Source organism: Protomyctophum parallelum, assembly GCF_964188405.1.
Source record: "Protomyctophum parallelum genome assembly, chromosome: 6".
Classification (NCBI taxonomy): Eukaryota; Metazoa; Chordata; class Actinopteri; order Myctophiformes; family Myctophidae; genus Protomyctophum; species Protomyctophum parallelum.
The window spans coordinates 16,084,968-16,105,065 of record NC_139701.1 but is presented as its reverse complement, the minus strand read 5'-3'; the positions used below and the strand labels follow the sequence as shown (position 1 = coordinate 16,105,065).

At 45.3% G+C, this 20,098-nt stretch overlaps 2 protein-coding genes across 2 annotated transcripts; one reads left to right on the top strand and one right to left on the bottom strand.

The window, feature by feature from the left end:
* Positions 1 to 3,747: 3,747 nt before the first annotated feature.
* Positions 3,748 to 14,227, bottom strand: LOC310859870 (microfibril-associated glycoprotein 4-like; the record flags this gene model as incomplete). The annotated part of the gene is made up of 5 exons (XM_083766637.1): positions 3,748 to 3,999; positions 4,817 to 4,974; positions 11,954 to 12,074; positions 13,136 to 13,193; positions 14,136 to 14,227. 5 exons carry the CDS (start codon positions 14,225 to 14,227, stop codon positions 3,748 to 3,750), a joined length of 681 nt encoding a protein of 226 aa, XP_083622763.1.
* Positions 14,228 to 14,437: 210 nt separating this feature from the next.
* LOC310859869 (5-hydroxytryptamine receptor 3A-like) lies at positions 14,438 to 18,436 on the top strand (the record flags this gene model as incomplete). The annotated part of the gene is made up of 5 exons (XM_083766636.1): positions 14,438 to 14,446; positions 15,500 to 15,637; positions 15,977 to 16,187; positions 17,318 to 17,527; positions 17,946 to 18,436. 5 exons carry the CDS (start codon positions 14,438 to 14,440, stop codon positions 18,434 to 18,436), a joined length of 1,059 nt encoding a protein of 352 aa, XP_083622762.1.
* Positions 18,437 to 20,098: the final 1,662 nt, after the last annotated feature.

Below are 20,098 nucleotides of genomic sequence, written 5' to 3'. Positions count from 1 at the left end.
TCAATATGTCAGTTTGACACATTCAGTACATCCTGTGATCTTTTGTGGCCAGATGTAATTTCTTGGGATGTAGTAGGGCTATAGTAAATAATAATGAAAAAGAAATCGCTATCAAATTTTGTAAAGAAAATACATATTTAGCCCCTTGTTCGAATGCCCCTGTTCGAATGCCTCTGTCAAAAACTGCTAAAATCCCTAAAACGAAAGAAAGCAGCAAATGAAAAAGAAATTACACTAATTACTACACTTTTATACTTTCTCTAATAACAACCTAAAACATGAACCTTGGTTGAAAAAAAACTAAAGATGTCCTTTAAGAACAGAAAAGGGGTGCTGTTTTTACCATTATTGGGTTTATGATCTGGTATCAGGTTTGTAGTCAGGCAGGAAATCACAAACCGGAATTGGAAGTCTCCTGGAGACCCGTGAACAAGGGCATCATCATTTTAGGGCCTACCCAATAAAAGCATTGATTCGGCGTATGAATCATGTTTCTTCAAGTACTTTGTTTGGTATATCCATCTTTTATTCCAACTCGTAGCGACTGGCGAGTCTAAACTGTGGTCTACTAAAAATAGAGGGGACCAAAACAAAGCGTCATAATATTTTTTTTACCATCCGGTCTAGACCCCCACACCTAGACCGGATTACACAGGTGATTTAGAAACTCAAAATGTGGAAAGTCTGGTGACATGAGGTTAGGGTTCCGGGGTCTGCAGGCTGCAGCCAATCCCTGCGTTGATTGTCTTTGACTTCCACCAGTCTAGTTATAGTGGCCGGTGAATATTGTTTCTGTGGATGTTTGTTGGATCCTCTGTTTAATGTTTGCTGTTGGTTCTTCCACCTTGAATTTTGAATGAACTGGAGAACAAAGAACATAGTTCTTCACTTCCATATGGAGTTTTACTGCAAGTAGGCTACTGTTGCCAAAGCACTGCATGGATAAATATGTGCATTGTCAATATTTGCATAAGGTTTATAAGACAGCTAATGCAATCATTGCTAGTTTAAAATCTGTCTCTTTGTAATATTGTGTGTGCACAAACATGCAACAGAATAGTTTAATCATTTAATCATTTCTGATTCTATATCTAGGAGTGGGACATTGAGGGTTTGAGCTGGGATGAGAAAGAATGTGGGACGAGGAGAGTCTCCGTAAATCGGGAGGACCTGTGGTCTCCAGACATCCGCATCGGCGAGTTGTAAGTTAGTTCCCCCATTTTATGAAACTTTCTGACTTTTTGCCTCAAAGTGCCCTTTCCCTAAAAAAAGAAAAAATCCCCAGTCCACAAAAGGGCTTTGGGGGGATGTGTGGCCTACAAGGGCTTATGTGGGCGTCAATAAGAGCTTGAGGGCCAATAAGGGCTTGTGTGGGGGCCAATAAGGGCTTGTGTGGGGGACCAATAATGGCTTATGTGGAGTGGAGGGCCAATAAGGGCTTATGTGGGGGGCCAATAAGAGTTTATGTGGGGGGTCAATAATGGCTTATGTGGGGGTCCAAAAAGTGCTTCAAAACGAACATTTGACAAGTAATGATAATTCCACTATCATTATACTTTTAATGTGCTGGCTGCCACCAGTCAGATTTAGTTTCAGACTAATGAGAACGTATTGCTTATTTTACTGTCCAATGACATGAAATGGCACAAGGGACGGACCCCACAAAAAGACCACCCCCAAAAATCGGCGCGCGCTGCGTGCGCACACATATGCCCCTGCCCCCTCAGTGCTCTCTGCACGGCCCTGATGCTGACTAATATTCTGCCATGTTGTGACAGAATACTGAACTTGTAGTGCGGCTGTGCCGCAAGGAACTCCGATGCTATAATACTGGCATTTAGCATTCCAATAAAAGCCCATTCATCCAAACATAAAAGTCCTATCTTAGTGTATTTAATTACGTTAAACCCACCAATTAAGATTTAAGCTGTACGAAAGCTTGGATTTTCCTATTTGTATCTGTCAAGTTTTAGTTTGAGTTACTTTCCATTTCCTTTATTATCTATCTAAGTGTTTTCTAAGTTTGGAAGCACTTGTTAACTGTTTCAAAATGGCAGGAGGCAGCAGGACGTTGCGTTATTGAAAACGTGTGCTTATACAAACTCTAAATACTAGAGCTCTGCAGGCTTCTCTTCCCGGGAAGTTAGCATGCTATAATAAGAAAGGCATAATGTCTGGCTAGCTAGGTGGTCATAGTTGGGAGATAATTCACCGACAGTCACTCGCTCATCCCCTGGTTCGTGGAAGTTTTTCTCTATGGAGAATGACATTGGGTCATCTTAAAATTGTCCAAAAATAAACAAACTGTCTCTGCAATTGTCGGGGAGGTGTCTCTGTATCATTCACTCTATAGTCATATTTGATAGTCTGTTTCTATAGCGAAAACGTAACATTAGCGTTTTCACTCGCTCATCCCCTGGTTCGTGGAAGTTTTTCTCTATGGAGAATGACACTGGGTCATCTTAAAATTGTCTCATATAAGAATCGTGGTCCAAAAATAAACAAACTGTCTCTGCAATTGTCGGGGAGGTGTCTCTGAATCATTCACTCTATAGTCATATTTGATAGTCTGTTTCTATAGCGAAAATGTAACATTAGCGTTTTCTCGCAGTCAGTTGATTCTTCAACCGTCAGGATGAGTTGTTTATTTTTCAAACACAGTTCTTATATGAGGCGATCTAAGATCCCCCTATGGGGATTATAATACAAATAAAAAAGTAGGCCTACATGAACCCTGGGAACAGCGCCCTCTGCCGAAATTGACGTCAGACTTCGGTGCTCTATATAATAGGTAATAATTAACTTTTCCAACACCTGTCCTCTCCCGGTACAGTATGGATGAAGACAACTCTCCCCCCATGCCATATGTGTACCTGTACAACACGGGCCATGTCTTTGACGATAAGCCTGTCCTAGTGGTCAGTTCCTGTCGCATGGAGATCTACGCGTTCCCCTTCGACGTCCAGAACTGCACCATGACCTTTGGTTCCTACCTTCATGATGGTAAGACAAAGAATCATAAAGACACGCATAAGAAAAGACAAATATGGGCCTATAATATAGTAATACAAACATTATGTGTATTCTCTTTTGAAAAATCACACCCGTGTGAAGTGTGCGGTGTAACTCTGTGTGGGTCCGCGGAAGTTCCAGACCCACAGGAACGCGGCCAGGGTGCCGGCCCGGTCCCGGCGAACCACCCCGCTTCCGAAACGGTCGAGAAATGACCATGAGGGGGTTCCCGGGGGTCCCTGGGGGTCTCCGGGGGTCCCCGGAACAACCAGACCACCAGGAACGTGCCCAAGGGGCTGGCCCAGTTCCGGCGAACCGCACCACATCCAAAACGGTTGAGAAATGACAGTTACCATGTGGGGGTCCCCGGGGGTCCCTGGGGGGTCAGGGACCCCCGGGGGGCCTGGAACATCCAGACCCCCAGAAATTCGGCCAGGGTGCCGGGCCGTTTCCGGCGAGCCGCCCCTTGAACAAAATAATACACAATGAATGAAAAGTTTAAGCCCACTTTTGAAAATAGCAGATCTACAGGTATATGCTCAAATGTTTCCCACCCCCCATGAATTCAAGTGTTTGAGATGAGATGAGATTCAATTTATTGTCAATGTACAGTACAAACTACAGCACAGCGAAAAGTATTTTCGCATCTCACCAATAGTGCAACTGCAAACATGTCAGTAAGGAGGATACATACATGAATTACAGTAGTAACAGTAGATAAGGGCTGAGCAGTAGTCATTTAAATAAAAGACGTCTGATCTTCATGGATATGCAGAATATTTGATGAGGCGAGCTCGTGTCCTGCCAGAGGTAGAAGCCGTTGGGGTTGTCGTAGTGACAGCTGTGGCGGTCGTGCCAGAAGGGACCGTGGTACTCGTTAGCGCAGGCCTTGTTAAACTGCTCCTGGTTCTTGTCCAAGGTGGAGAACTTGCGTCCGTTGCGATGAGTCATGGTGTCCCTTGCGCCTCCCTCCTTGAAGCCCGACACCTGTGACGGTTAACAACATACATTTAAATGGATATTTCACTTTCAAAAGTATGATACTCATATGTAGAACTAAAGAAGATCTGGAACTTAAGTTTCCTGCCTTTCATCTGTCTGGTCAAATTATGGGTGTGTCCAAAATTACAAAATATCTTGGGCATATTATAACAGATACCTTAGAGGATGACGAGGACATGTTTAGACAGAGGAGAATGTTATATGTACAAGCCAACATGTTGGTCCGTAAATTTCACCATTGTACTACGGATGTTAAGGTAAACCTCTTTAGGGCTTATTGCACCCCTCTCTACACAGCTCCACTGTGGGTGAAGTACAAGAAGGAGAGCTTACGCAAACTGCAAGTAGCCTATAATGACTGTCTTCGTATTCTGTTAAAAAAGCCCAGGAGCACTAGAGCCAGTGGGCTTTTCTGTTCATTGGGTCTCACCACATTCATGGCTCTGTTGAGGAACTTGACATTCAAATTCATGAGCAGGCTGGATCGCTCACTGAATAGACTCATTGGACAGATGACAGACCCTGGCCGTAGTTCTGTAAGGTACACTTCTACCATCAGAGGACACTGGCATGAGTGCCTCGCCTAGAGTAGTAACCTGTGGGGCTGGGTAAATATACTGTATTTTCTTTTTGTATTCTCGTATATGTAATGTACTGTCTTACCTTGTGGGCCACGAGCCTGTAATAAAGTTTATATAGAAACACAGACCAGGCTTTCCTCCCCTCCGAGGTGGGAAGCCTGGTGACATGAGGTTATAGCGGTCTATACAGTTACAGTATGGTTGTAGATGTGTCTTCAGACCTGCAGCTTGTAGTCGGTGGCCTCGGAGCCCACGGAGAAGTGGGAGTAAAAGGCGAAGGCCGTGTTCCCCTCAAAGTCCTCCAAGTCCAGCCTCAGGTGGTAGCGCTGACCCCTGGTGGTGAGGAGATGCATGTGGTCCAGTCCCAGCCAGAACTCGCCTGTTAGGTGAGGTGGTGGACAAAGCATAATATCATCACCGGTCTGTGACAGCAACAAAATACTGTACAATTAGGCTTTGTTAGGTCTTGTGCGAATTCTTATAATTAGGCCATTATATAGGAATGATTGTGTTTCATTATGGGCTATAACTGCTTTTATTTCTGTCCTATAACAAAAACACATTATTTCTAGTTACAAAAAGTTTTAATTGCACCTTATTATTAAAAATTTATGTTAATGCTATTATTAATATTATTACTAATTGTAGAACAGTGCCCATTGGCGGGGGTGATCAGGTGTGAACAATTGGCTAATAAAGGGCGAGGCCGTGCACCATTGTGATGTCAGAACAGGCCAGCTCCATATTTGGAGATCTATAGGGGTGATCTGGATTTGGGCCTTGCAGCCCGGAGCCCGGGAAGAGGCTTTTGTGCTGGTTCTGGACAACCGGCGAAATGACGGCCTCAACACTGGCGCTGCACTCCCTGTGGTGGTGTGTGTCAAATGTGAAGTCTGTTGGGCGAACGGTTTCCGAGTTACGACATACAGAGACTTGGTGCATTTATGGATAAAATAGACAATGGAGTGGTGCCCGTTGGGCACTGGCCTACTTGGAACCTGTAAAAAAATATGGACAAAGCGTTCTCCGGGTCTGATATGGACGTAAGATGAAGCCTGTCAGTCCTTGAATTGTAAATCGCCATCTTTCTAGATCCGTTTGGGCCCATGCTGGCCATTGGCTGGCCCAGACAACGAGGCGGGACTTCCCCCCTTCTTCTTCGTTGGTTTTTATTTTGACTTCGAACGGGGGGCACGTGGCTCCCGATCATAGACTGTAACGGTTGCCACGCCCCTCAGAACATACGCAACTTTATGGTCATTTTTTAAATAAATGGGACCATCATTTTCCAAAAAGAACATTATGACATGAGAAATGAGACTTTAAACTAGTGACTGGAAGCAGAAAGTATTCATGACCATGTTTATTAAGGTAATGCAGTCTAGGTGAAGTTGGGCCCAAATACATGGACCTCTATATGGGTTTTTTTGGGCCCAATGACAGCGCCACAACAAGCCATTATATGAACTTTCAGGAAGTCCCGATTTTCCTTAGTGGCTTCACAAAATATCTGCCTGACTGCCCCCTGCTTGGAACGATGCAATTTGGAAATGAATGCCCCAGCCAGATATTATGTCTGTAACCCTTTTTTGTCCTTACATGGAGTTCTTTGTCATGAATGGCCAAATATGGAGTCTATGCAGATGTCAGAATAATGTCAGAACAGGCCTGCTCCATATACAGTATGAAGATCTAGGGGTGATCAGGTGTGACCAATTGGCTAATCTGGGCCCTGTGCAGAGCCCGGGAAGAGAGGCCTTTTGTGGCAGTTCTGGACAACCGTGGGTCCAACTGACTCAAGACCGGCCACTGCACTCCCTGGATCGGGTGCTGTGATGGTGCATGGGGAACATGTCGAATTTGAAGTCGGTGGGGCGGACGGTTCGGTTCTCAAGTTACGTGGATTACAGACATACAGACTTGCATTTATAAATACTGCAGCGGTGCCCGTTGGAGCCTCTACAGCGGCCTACTTGGGACGATGCAAGTTGGAAATAAATGCCCCACCCAGTTATTGTGACTGTGTCCCTTTTATGCCCATATATTAAGTTCTTTGTTAGGCATGCCCAGATGCCCAGACAAGTGTATGCAGATGTCAGAACAGGCCAGCTCCATATATATGGAGATATAGGGGTGATCAGTTCCGCAGAGGCTTTTGTGCTAGTTCTGGACAACCGGCTATCCGACGGACTCGACACCGGGCACTGCACTCCCTGTGGGGGTGTGGAACACGTGTGTCGAATTTGAAGTCGGTGGGGCGAGTTGGGGCGAGTTACCTGGATTACAGACGTACGTACGTACGTACGTACGTACGTACGTACGTACAGTACACGTACAGTAACTCTGTGCATTTATTAGGCATGTAACGATATATCGTATATCGATATATATCGATATTAATCCTGACGATATTAATCGATTCATTGAAATGTATTGTTATTATTATTATTTTTTTAGGGGGGCTGTTATGATTCTCTGTTCCAAGTGCTGGACCCTCGTCTGGTTCTGGTGTGTGACGTCCTTTGGCATTTCCATGGGCAAGACGGACAGGCCGGCCCGGGAGAAGATATTAACATGACGCGAGGCTTGGTCACATTAAATCATTCACAGTTTATTACACATACAGAATCATATATAGCTTGGATACTTCATGTCCTAATGACGTCACTGACTAGACATCACAATCACTGCCTGCAGCACGCGGCCTTCAGCGTGCCCTAACACAGCTCTAAAGTATGTTACAGTTCAGGCAGTGCACCATACATATAAGTAAGTACATTGCATATTCACGTACAAGTACCAAGTATCAGTACACAGCATGTTGTATATTACAACAGGGCTAGTGTGTGATGTGAAATGTGAGCTTTAGTCATATTCCATCATATTCAAGTGCATCAGTAGTAGAGCACTGTAGAGGCGAGCTGTGTGTGTCTGTGACTGTGCATGCCCATGGGGTGATGATGGTCGTTGGAGAGACAGCGAAATCCAAACGCGACGTACGACGTACGTTGTGACTGATTTTTTTTGCGTCGCGCCCTATTTTTTGCGTCGCAACGTATTTTCGAGTACGTCCTGGCGTAAATATCATTTCGTCCCGTCAGAACGGACTCGTCGCGGCTATATCTACCCGTTTGCGACGTAATATGTTGACTGTTATTTCCCGTCGCAACGTAAAGAATCCGTTGTGGCGTGAGCTGGACTCGTCGCTGCAGAACGTGACTCGTCGCGGCTATATCTACCCGTTTGCGACGTAATAGGTTGACTTTGTTATATGCCCGGGGCGCCGGGTATATGCGCCCGGCACGTGCGCCTCTCCGCCGTCTCCAAGCGAGCCTGGGTGGTTCTCTGGGGTTCCAGCAGGCCTTTTTCCGCGCGCATCGTGCCCGGGGAACGGCCCATGCGCCCGTGCCTGCATGGCACCAGCGCGTGCACCTTGCCGGTCCGTGGAGCCCTGCCTTCGCCGTCCCCAGGCGACCCTGCGTTCCAGAGCTGTCACCTTTTTTTGCCCACCGAAAATAGCAGATCTACCAGCTCCTACATACGGGATGGCCCGACCCGCGTCTGTGGACCCCTGGGGATCACGGTAGTCCACGGGGGTCCGTGTGTGTGTGTGTGTGTGTGTGTGTGTGTGTGTGTGTGTGTGTGTGTGTGTGTGTGTGTGTGTGTGTGTCGCATGCGTGCGTGCGAACTTCGTGACAGTGGTGCATTACATTGTATTTTGATTTGAAATAAATAATGATGAATAGATGTCTATACTGTTGCTTGTGTGTGTGTGTTATGCTATAGGGTTAGCTGGAACACACGCCCTGTATGATCTGTGGTGCGCATCTACAAGCTCCAAGTGTTGCGTCCACATGCAGCGCGTTGTGAGCTTGCAGATCGTCGGTGCCCCACTATAGAGAGATGGTAGGGTAGTGCCCAAGCCTATTCGTATTCCTATATGATCTGTGGCTATATTAAAGGCCTTTTATATGTGATCTCACATAATGTGCGAGTCAGAGCTAACGTTACTCAATCATCATTTGCCGACTGATTTATATCACAGCACAGCTATAACATATATAGCACACATGTGTGCACATGTGTGCTTGTAATAAAAGTGGGTTTCCTATGTTTGCTATAAATTGTAGCTATGTCAGAACCTGGACGGACCACAGACAAGGGATTTAAATATATAACAGAGCAATCTTTATTAAAGGTAATACTCAGTGGGTTATAGCACAACAATAATAGAATGAGGCAAAAAGGTAATAAACTATAACAGGACATTTCATATATGCACAGCACTTAATGATAAAACCACTCTATAAAATACCAGCCTATTTACATGTACACATAGTGACATAATACAACAGTGTTTGGTCATGTACTTAACTAGCCGCCAGGGCGGGACCCCCCAGGGTCTGAGCTGTGACGCCGTCCAACTCCCCAGGGGATGCTTAGCTGGCCGGCGTGCCGCGCTGACAATACAGTCTCTTTAAACTTGGTCAGCTGTCATCGTAGGTCGCGGAGCGAGGCGGCCGATCACCCTGCTACTTGCCCAGCCCTGTCTATCTACAGGAGACCGTAAGTGTAGTCTCCCCTCCTGCTTCATTCAAAGCTAACTCCCCCTCGCTGTCTGTCTTCGCTGTCGGCTGGACTAAAACCAGCGAACGGCCCCTCCCGTCCCCAGAGTGCCGTGCCGCAAGACGTATGCTCCGACCTCGACCTGTACAAACACCCAAGTGTCCCTTTTATACTGGCGTCCACCACCTGAATTCACTGCCGTCAATCAGTGCGTCTCTGCTCATCAATCACTGAGCTCCTCCTCTGCTGCACACATCACAATATGTTATAGCTCTAGAGACGCAGAGACAGAGACATATTTATTTAAAATAATCCTGTCTCGCACGGCCTATATAGAGCCAATAAACGGAGCACCCCCCCCCCCCTCTCTCTCTCTCTCTCTCTCTCTCTCTCTCTCTCTCTCAGCACACGCTGTGCTGTGATATAAATCAGTCGGCAAATGATCATTGAGTAACGTTAGCTCTGCCTCTGACTCGCACATTATGTGAGATCACATATAAAAGGCCTTTAATATAGGCACTACCCTACCATCTCTCTATAGCTGTAGCTGACATGTGTAGGTCCGTTGCCTGAAAATATTACATGTGTAGATAAACGGATCTCTGAGTAAAAAAATGAAACGTGCAAAGTGTTACATCGTTGGCGGCTGTCCGAACCATGGAAATGTCAACCGGGTCGTCACACACCAGAACCAGACGAGGGTCCGAGTACTTAGATAAGAATCATAAAGTGTTTATCATAACATTTAATACAACAGTAAATTGAATGAAAGAATGAATGAATGCATTGATGAATGAACGAATAGTTTATTTCGGTGCTAAGACAATGTAAGTGAATGTTAGTCAATAAAATGAGAAAGACAGGCTGTTATAGAAGTAAGAAAACAATCACTATATATTTTGCGTGCTCTGCGCTGGCTGGCTGGCTGGCTGGCTGACTGACTGACTGACTGACTGACTGACTGACTGACTGACTGACTGACTGACTGACTGACAGAAATGACGCTATGAGCGTGGTGAGCTTTGATGATCGGCTAAAGTATAGGCTAATATAGCCTTGTATAGAAATGCATATGACCCCCCCCCCCGGCCCCCTCAAAGGGTCCACATGGGGTGGGGGGGGGGCACGGATAGGAGCACAAGCGCTCAAACTATAGGTGCATGCGAGAATAGGCCCTATAGTATTTGCACATGGCTATGTGCACAAGCCACGCATTATCACAGTTTCTCTGTAAAGGTTGCTCACACACACACACACACCCTCACACACCCACACACCCACACCCACACACACACACACACACACACACACACACACACACACACACACACACACACACACACACACACATCCTTGGGATTGGGAAGTTTGCTTTCATTCGATGTATGATACATTATGCTATTCTCACTGAGTCTTGTGTCATCTATGTGCCATGCTTTTATTTGGCTGGCTGACTGGCTATATATAGCTGACTGGCTAACTGACAGACAGACTGGCTGGCTGTCTGTCTGTCATACCTATTAGGCCTATATAATATAGTATTATCATTAACCCCCGTGCGCTCTGATCCACAAGGCGCACGGGGCTGCGCAGAACCGCGCTCTGAGCTTGTAGATCAGATGCCGGCCGACAGACAGACAGACAGACAGACAGACAGACAGTCAATGCGCTATACGAGCGCGGTGAGCTTTGAATATAGCCGTTGCGCTGTGCGTAAAATAGTATTTTTTTCCAGTATGAGGCTATATACGCAGCAAGTGGGGGGAGGCACACGGATAGGAGCACAAGCGCTCAGACGCACACACACACACACACGCACACGCACACACACACACACACACACACACACACACACACACACACACACACACACAGACGGACCCCCGTGGACTACCGTGATCCCCAGGGGTCCACAGACGCGGGTCGGGCCATCCCGTATAGGAGCTGGTAGATCTGCTATTTTCGGTGGGCAAAAAAAGGTGACAGCTCTGGAACGCAGGGTCGCCTGGGGACGGGGAAGGGCTCCATGGAACTGGACCGGCAAGGTGCACGCGCTGGTGCCAGGCCCAGCACATGGGCCGTTCCCCGGGCACGATGCGCGCGGAAAAAGGCCTGCTGGAACGTGCCGGGCACCGGGCATATAACAAAGTCAACCTATTACGTCGCAAACGGGTAGATATAGCCGCGACGAGTCACGTTCTGCAGCGACGAGTCCAGCTCACGCCACAACGGATTCTTTAAACTGCAACGAAATACCTTTTACGTCGCAAACGGGTAGATATAGCCGCGACGAGTTCCGTTCTGTTGCGACGAGTCCAGCTCACGCCACAACGAATTACCTTTTACGTCGAGAAGGGTAGATATAGCCGTGACGTGTCCCGTTCTGTCGCGACGTAAAAGAAAAGTCAACCTATTACGTCGCAAACGGGTAGATATAGCCGCGACGAGTCCGTTCTGACGGGACGAATTGATATTATACGTTGCGACTGAAAATAATAGGTCGCGACTTACGTCTCCGCGTCTGGATTTCGCTCCACCTGGGTCGTTGATGCTCATCAAGGAAGGCAATTATGTTTCTGCACTGTCAAAAGTAATGCTACTTCTTTTTCAATGTAGTTAAATAAAAAAATCTCAGGGGGGAAGATACATTATATAAAATTAAAAAAACGGTAATTTTTCTTTAAATTTTATATTTTTTTTAATATCGTGAAAAGTTAGATAGATAGATAGATGTGTAGGCCTACAGCAAATTAGGCTGCGACTGCAATAGTTTTAGGGCTATAGTAACTCGCCTGCAGGGTTTCCAAAGCCAGTCTTGTACTGAGCCCAGGGTCTGTTGAAGATGACATCTCTGTCCATTCTCCTCTGAATGACTGTCCATCCTCCTCTGTCTGTGTCCATATCACAGTACACCTGCACAGAGTAAAGTAAAGTATGAGTAGGCTACCGTAAACTAGCACCCTACTTGATCTTGTACAGCGTCACACAAAAGCATAAAAACATCAGATCTACAAGCTCGAAACATATGTCGCGCAACTGTGCAAAGCAATGCATTTTGAGCTTGTAGATCTGATAGTTTTGAATTGAAATCCTGAAACAGTTTTGGACATGTGAGGACAGAAAGGTGAAGACATGAGATGATATACTGTATGTACTTTACTCGAGTGTTTTGCATTTTTGGATAGTTAATTGACTTTCACTCCACTAACTTTCAAAAACAATTGCAGGCCTGCTTTGTTTGACTCCACTAAATGAAGACACAATATTGTACTTTTGACTCCACTACTACTTCTAGGAAGGGAAAAGGGGCATTTAACCACTCAAAATCAAGTGAAAAAGATCCACAAGCTCACAAAGCATCACGATGCAACGTGTTGTAAGCTTGTAGATCTTGTAGTAGTGGTTAATTCGTAATGCACTTTTTGTCTTTCTAGAAATGTAGTGGAGTGCACGTCATAGTTTTATGACGTGCAGTATGACGTACACGAGTATCCAAAAATGCTCTGTCTACCAAGCAATCTTTGTTCCTACTCTCACCTATGGTCATGACGTTTGGGTCATGACCGAAAGAAAAAGGTCGCAAATTCAACGGGTGGCTGAGAAGTTCAGTCAAGCGAGAGAGACTCGGAGTATAGCTACTTCTTCGCTTGGAAAGGAGCCAGCTTAGGTGGTTCGGGCATCTGGTTAGGATGCCTCTCGGGCGTCTCCCTATAGGGAGGTCCTCGAGGCACGTCCCACTGGGAGGAGACCCCGGGACAGACCAAGGCGCAGTTGTAGGAATCACATCGACTCACTGGCCTTGGACGCCTCGGGATCCCCCAGGAGGAAGTCACTAATGTTGCTCTGGAGAGGGAAGTCTGGAGCTCTCTAGTGGAGCTGCGACCCGACTACGGATAAGTGGTTGAAGATGGATGGATGGATGGATGGATGGAAGTATCCAAAAAAATTCAAATACTCAAGTATACAGATGTAACCTTGAGGGGAGTAGCATCCGGGTAGATGGTGTAGACGCCGCTCTGGGTGGAGACATTCCTGTGATCACCATTATTTGGAGAAAATCTCAGTTATTTCGTCATAATCCTTTCATGTTGCAGCTATTTCTGCTATTTGGGGAAAATGTATGAACATTTTAAAAAAAATTGCCGAAATGGCTGTATAAAGTTATGTATATTTTATATTTATAATTTGTCATATTTTCTGCCCTGTGTATTTTTTATGTGTGTATTCCAACTTAAATGCCAGATATGCAACACACACTCTCAAAATGGCCGTCACGTGCGCACGCACGCACGCACGCAGATAACACAGATAACAACTAAATATTTACACAAGCAAGTCTTTAGGACCTAAAGGCTTGCTTGTGTAAATATTTAGTTGTTACTTAGAGATCATGTTTTCGTGCAATTGCTTTCATTTTACTAATGCACTAGTCTTGACTCATTCAGTCATAAATTACACTATAACGAGGCAAAGTTTGAACTTGGTGGTGGTGCAACTGGCCCTCGTTATGTTTTCTTAGGGTGCAAAGTTTTCAGGTGTTATTTGTGGAGGAATATATTTTCTAATGCATGTAGCATTTTTTTTTAATTGAAAATATAAATCAACATGACAAACAATATACTAAAGTATGATGTGAATGTTTTTATTTCTGCTAATTAAAACTTGTTTTCTTCTCCCACTTATATATATATAAAAAAAAATAAGCTGCACAAAAACAGAAACAGGCCCAGACGGCTGGCCTGTAGCCTGACTGCACGTCGGTTTCGGCTGGCCTACTGTCCTATCAACAAAGGAATGAAAGCCCACAAATAAATAATAATTATAACAATAATAATAAAATAAGACATGTCCAACACATGTCCCTCTAAAAACAACACAATGTCCCTCTGGGCTCACAATTCACAGCTCCTTGAATTTCCACACAAACAAAACACACAATCTCCGTGATGTGACAGTGACAGACAACAGGCCTACCTGTAGATGACAGCACAGTCCTCCAGCATGGACAGGCCCTCGCCGTGGATGCGTACAGACGCACACACCGCCAGTACCAACAGTAGCAGCATGATCTTCTCTTCCTCAAGTGTTTCTCACACTATACCCTCAATCCTCTTCTCACAAACAAATACAAAATAAAGTAAAAATCCTCTCCTCTCCCTTCCGATGATTTATTTTTCATCCTCTTCCTTCTGGCATATATGCATTCCCCTCTCACAAAAAAATAATGCGGAAATGAAATGATGGGTGTGTGTGTGTGTGTGTGTGTGTGTTCTAATATGCGTCCTGTGACTCCTGTCCACACATTAATCAAAGGTTATCGAGTGTGTATCAAAGGACAGCAGTGAAGCAAGACTTTTATTGCAGTGAATAGAAGTTGGCACGGACGATCATCTTTTAGAATGCTGTTCATCACAGAACCCTCAGTGAATAGAAGGAAGTTGGCACGGACGATCATCTTTTAGAATGCTGTTCATCACAGAACCCTCAGTGAATAGAAGGATGTTGGCACGGACAATCATCTTTTAGAATGCTGTTCATCACAGAACCCTCAGTGAATAGAAGGATGTTGGCACGGACGATCATCTTTTAGAATGCTGTTCATCACAGAACCCTCAGTGAATAGAAGGATGTTGGCACGGACGATCATCTTTTAGAATGCTGTTCATCGCAGAACCTGTCAAACCTGTCAAATCCTATTTGAACCTATTTGAACCCCCTACCGCATGCAAGCACTTGGAATGTAGTAGGCCTAGTTGAGGCATTACATCAGTGGTGGAAAAAGTACTCAATTGTTTTACTTAAGTAAAAGTACCAATACTGCAATGAATGAATTAATGCTGAAATCACATGTGACGATGAAATTAAAGTTATGTGAGCCACTGTGTTTTTCTTTGCCACATCGTGGTCTGGTCAATGCATTAAATGCCAGGGCCGAATTCTTGCCCCAGTTAGCTCTGTTTATCAGCATTTTCAATCAATTGCATTTTCAATCAATTGCGTTTTCAATCAATTGCATTTTCAACATTGACAAAGCAAGCCATTCATTTATGGAAAAAAAGTTAAAATACGGAGAAAATATGCTTCGACAGTACATTGTAATGTGGCCCTCTGGAGTGAGTGTGGAAATATCAAAGTTGCCTAACCTTGCCCTTTATGATCTTGGCTGCATAATAAAACTACAACAGGGTGCCTGTGCACTACATGCTTGCCCCCCCCCCCCCCCCCTAATAAATCTCATTTAGAAAAAACAAACCATATAATATAATAATAATAATAATAATAATTAGTTTGTTTGTTTGTTAAATGTCGTTCCAGATTCTGACGTGCGGGTGTTTCAGGGAGCGTCGGCCCAGCAGATCCTGCAGAATTCCTTAGAGGTGATGAGGACCAGTGGAGAATGGCAGCTCATAGATGTCTTAGCAGAGCCCACTCTGCTGCTTTTACCTATTGGCAACTGGACACTGGCAACTTACCACGTAAGGACAACTCAGGGAAATTCCAAGCTTATAACATTCATTATGTTCATTTTAACAGCAAATTTTGACATAGTTTTGGTCTTAGACTTTTTAATACAATTTCATATATATATTTTAGTCACCTGAAAGGTTAGTCTAGTTTTAGTCGACTATTAAAACATAAGATTTTAGTCAACTAAATCTAGATTTGGTTGCATGCTGAGAATAGCCGATCTACAAGCTCACAACGCGTCGTCTATTTTTAGAGTGCAACCAACCATAGTCGTAGTTTTAGTTGACAAAATGAACACAGGTTTTTACCGATTACAACATGACGACGTGCCTGTTTCTCTCACCCAGGTGGTTCTGAAACGAGACCCTATCCGGTACATAGTAAACCTCATCATCCCCAGCAGCTTCCTGACCGCAGTGGACGTCTTCAGCTTCCTGCTTCCTCCCCAGCACGTGGACCGTTCCTCCTTCAAGATGACCCTCATCCTGGGCTACACCGTCTTCCTGCTCATCATGAACGACCTGCTGCCCAGCACTGGTGACTCCACGCCTCTCATCAGTGAGTGACACATAATAGAACTAAAAAACATCGCATGGATGCAACTGGGACGTGTAACCTCAGTGATGTATCCCAAGGTCATCAGGGTTTTGGGTCTCTCGAACATCATACCCCTCACTCAGGTTATAGCTGGGGACAAACTCGTAAGAAATCACCACGATTTGGCTTTTGGTGATTTTTAGGTATGGGTATAAGGTTTTCAAAAAGGGCAAGACCAGGGCCCCACCACCCGTTGGATCTCCGGAACTACTCTGCCGGTACTGGGAGGTACGATTCTGGCGTGTGGAAGGATTCTGTCGGAGCAATATGGGTTGGCGTCAAATGTAAATGTTTTACCCCTTTTTCTGCCCAATTTAGTCGTTATGCCAGCCTATTTTTTTAATTATTATTATCTAATGTAATCCTGGGCTCTACACTCCCCCGCCAACCTGGGGAGAGCAAGAGACTGACACCATGCGTCCTTCAATGCATGAGTGTCCAAGCCGCTTCTTTTCACCTGACAGGGGGGAGTTTCCCTGGTTGGACGTAGCGGGTGGAAGGAACACAGATTTTTGTGAGGTAGGCTATACCTACCCTACCCATGTTCTACAATACGGGGAGAACATGCAAACTACACACAGAAAGGCCCTTTCGCCAACCCTACCCTGGGTATGGGCACTGATGACGTGGAGGAGAGAACATGCCCACAGCGTCACCAGCGGGAATCGAACCCAGGACCTTCTAGCTGTGAGGCAACAGCGCTACCAACTGCACCACCGTGCCCATTATGCCGGTCTAATACTCCTCCTGCCCAACACTCCCTGCTGACAGGTGCCGCCTGCATTTAGTTACCACTGCTTTCTCTTATAGAGCTCTAACCTTCATCACATCTAAAAGGTCAAATAAATGGAGGACAAAGTACTCACATTTCCACTTTTTTAAATTATTTTATGATACCCTGAAGAAGACAACCTGTTTGTCGAAACGTAATCTTCCGTGGTCAGGACCTCCCTACTCTTGGTGTGTGCTCCTACCTCTTTGATCTTTTTTTATTAGAACACACCAAAAAAAACGCACACTTGCGCGTTTCGGCTAACTGAGCTTTCATCATCAGTGTTCTTTCCATTTTCTGTTCCCCTATACACATACAGACGTGTTCTTCTCCCTCAGTCTGGCCATGATGGTGGCCAGCCTCCTGGAGACCGTGTTCATCACCAACATCCAGTACAGCTCCAGCCATCTCCCCGCCGTGCCTCACTGGCTCAGCGTGGTGGTACTGCAGTACCTGGCCTGCGTCGTCGGCGTCCCCACTGCGCCAAAGAACAACAGGGTCACGGTCTTCATCAACCCAGACGCTCAAGGTAATGATGGAGCAAACTGTTTATCTGGCCATATTCAAACTTCCCCCACCCCCCTCTGTAAATTAACACACTTCTTCTATTCAACCTTTTTCATACCAAGTCCATGTCCATTATTTATTTGCCATTTGAGCCACGGACGACCATTTGATGAGATTTAGCCCATGCACAATTCCATTCGTACTGGAGATAAATGTCCTGTGACTACTTGAAAGGGTAAGGAAAAACGAAGAATCACAGGCAGGGGCGGAATTATTTACTTATTTGCCCTGGCAGTAAATGCGTTATTATAAAGTTTTACCGTTCATTCTTTGTCGTTGAGCACGCAGAGCCTTTGAAGTATATCAATAAAAGACAGCAACCAGAACATCACTGTCTACTGTCTGTAACATCACCTCACTTTCCCCCTTTTCAAACTCAGTTAACAGCAAGGATGTCCAGCATGGTCCCGTCGCCAACGGAGAACCGCGGATCTACATCGCGGCGGCGTCTCGGAAGACCGGCCTCGAAAACGGCCTGAAAACGCCCCCAGCAGTGGACCCACTGAAAACGCCCCCAGCAGTGGACCCACTGAAAACGCACCCAGCAGTGGACCCACTGAAAACGCCCCCAGCAGTGGACCCACTGAAAAGGCCCCCAGCAGTGGACCCACTGAAAACGCCCCCAGCAGTGGACCCACTGACTCTGCCTCCTGCCGTGGACGAGCTGCTGAGGCTGGGCAGTGACCTCCACGCCATCCGCATGCAGATGGACAAATACTTCCAGAGCAGCAAGAGCTCCCATGAGTGGCACCGGATAGGGCTGGTCGTCGACCGGCTGCTGTTTGGCCTCTACGTTGTCTTCATCGTCACCAGCTTCATCGTCATCATCATCCTCTGGTCCAACCAAGGTGGCCACCACGAAAAGCATTGAATGAACTCAGCATTTTACTGCAGTTGAAAGTATACTATATTATATTGGTATCGAAATGTACTTAAAGTAGGCTACCAAATGTAGAAAGTATGCATTATGAAGATTGTCCCATTTATGGGGCGGCGGTGGGTCAGGGGTAGAGTGGCCGGATGGTAATCACAAGGTTGCCAGTTCGAAACCGGGCTCCCCTAGAGTTAGTGTCAAAGTGTCCTTGAGCAAGACACTGAACCCCGAATTGCTCCTGATGTGCTGGTTGGTGCCTTACATGTTTTCCGCGGCCATCGGTGTATGAATGGATGTAATGCAAAATCTATACTTCAAATACTTCAAAATTGTACTGAAGTACAGTACTGAAGTATAGCACGTTATGGAGGTCGGTGAATAAACATCTTTGTTGGATCACTCTCAATTGCCACCTCATTTACATGGGGTGGCAATAGGGTTCGACCATTCTTTTATATTCCATGCAGGGTCCCAAGCTGACAATGGCCCTCGGATATCCGATGGTTTATAGATTTTATTATCTGATGATACATATTCTTGTGATGCTGTATGTCGTCATGTGGTTCCGAAGTGCTCCAATAGAGAATGACAGTGACATTGCCAGGATCGGAGGCTGTAAACTAAGTTGGTGGACAATATGGCAGTGCCACTGCTGGGGTTTAGGAAGAAGAATCACTTTAAAGCAGTGAGGTCCCCAGCTAAAAACGGGTCCATTTGGTTCCATTGTACACTCTCAGAGTTAAATTAACTTTGATTTTACAATATAAATTGGGGTCCCAGAGATAGAAATGCCATTAAATGGGGGACCATATACACTAATACAAACTGGGGGTCCTTGAAATCAAACTGGTTGAGAATCATTGCTAGAGCCGTAAAAGTCTTCTCATAGTGGGGGATCCTTGGCATATATTTTCAAATGGGGGTCCGCGAGCTAATGAGTATCATTTTAGGGGTCCTTGACAAGAAAAAGTTTGGGAACCACTGCTTTAAAGCAAACAAATATGTAATGCAAGGCATGTCATTTGTTAGGGTGTTCCCAAAGAAAAGCACCAAATAACAGTGGGCCTATAGTCACTGTACGCCTGGTTGTTTGTTGTAATGTTTATCAGATGTATATTGGACATACTATAAGTCATTCATTAAAATACATGTTTGTAATAACTTTATTTCAATCATTAAATATCATTCGGTGTCCATCATGGCCAATGCTCTTCGGTTCCACGGTTTCCCATTATATTTCGTCTTTCTCTGCCTGACCTACCCAAAGCCGAGGCGTTGGTTTGTGGTGACCTTCAAGGTCAAGAGGAGTCGTGGTGTTAAATGAGTTTATGCAAATATAATTTCTACAGCATTTCTCCCAGAGATCAAAATACACAGACGAAAAGATGTATATACAGGTACTGTAACAGCTTTTTTTTCTCCCTTGCTTGCTGTTGCATGTGGCCATGACATCACTCACACACACACACACTCAGTCATTCAATCAGTGGCCACGTTTACATGCAGGCTGATCATTCCGAATAAATACTTCCGAATAAAATGGTCATTCCGAATGATTGTTTACATGGAGATGTGATATAAGACATGATACATGTTAATTCACGTGAAACTACACCATCTGTTGGACACAAAATATAGGCAGTTCATTCATTGTGACTG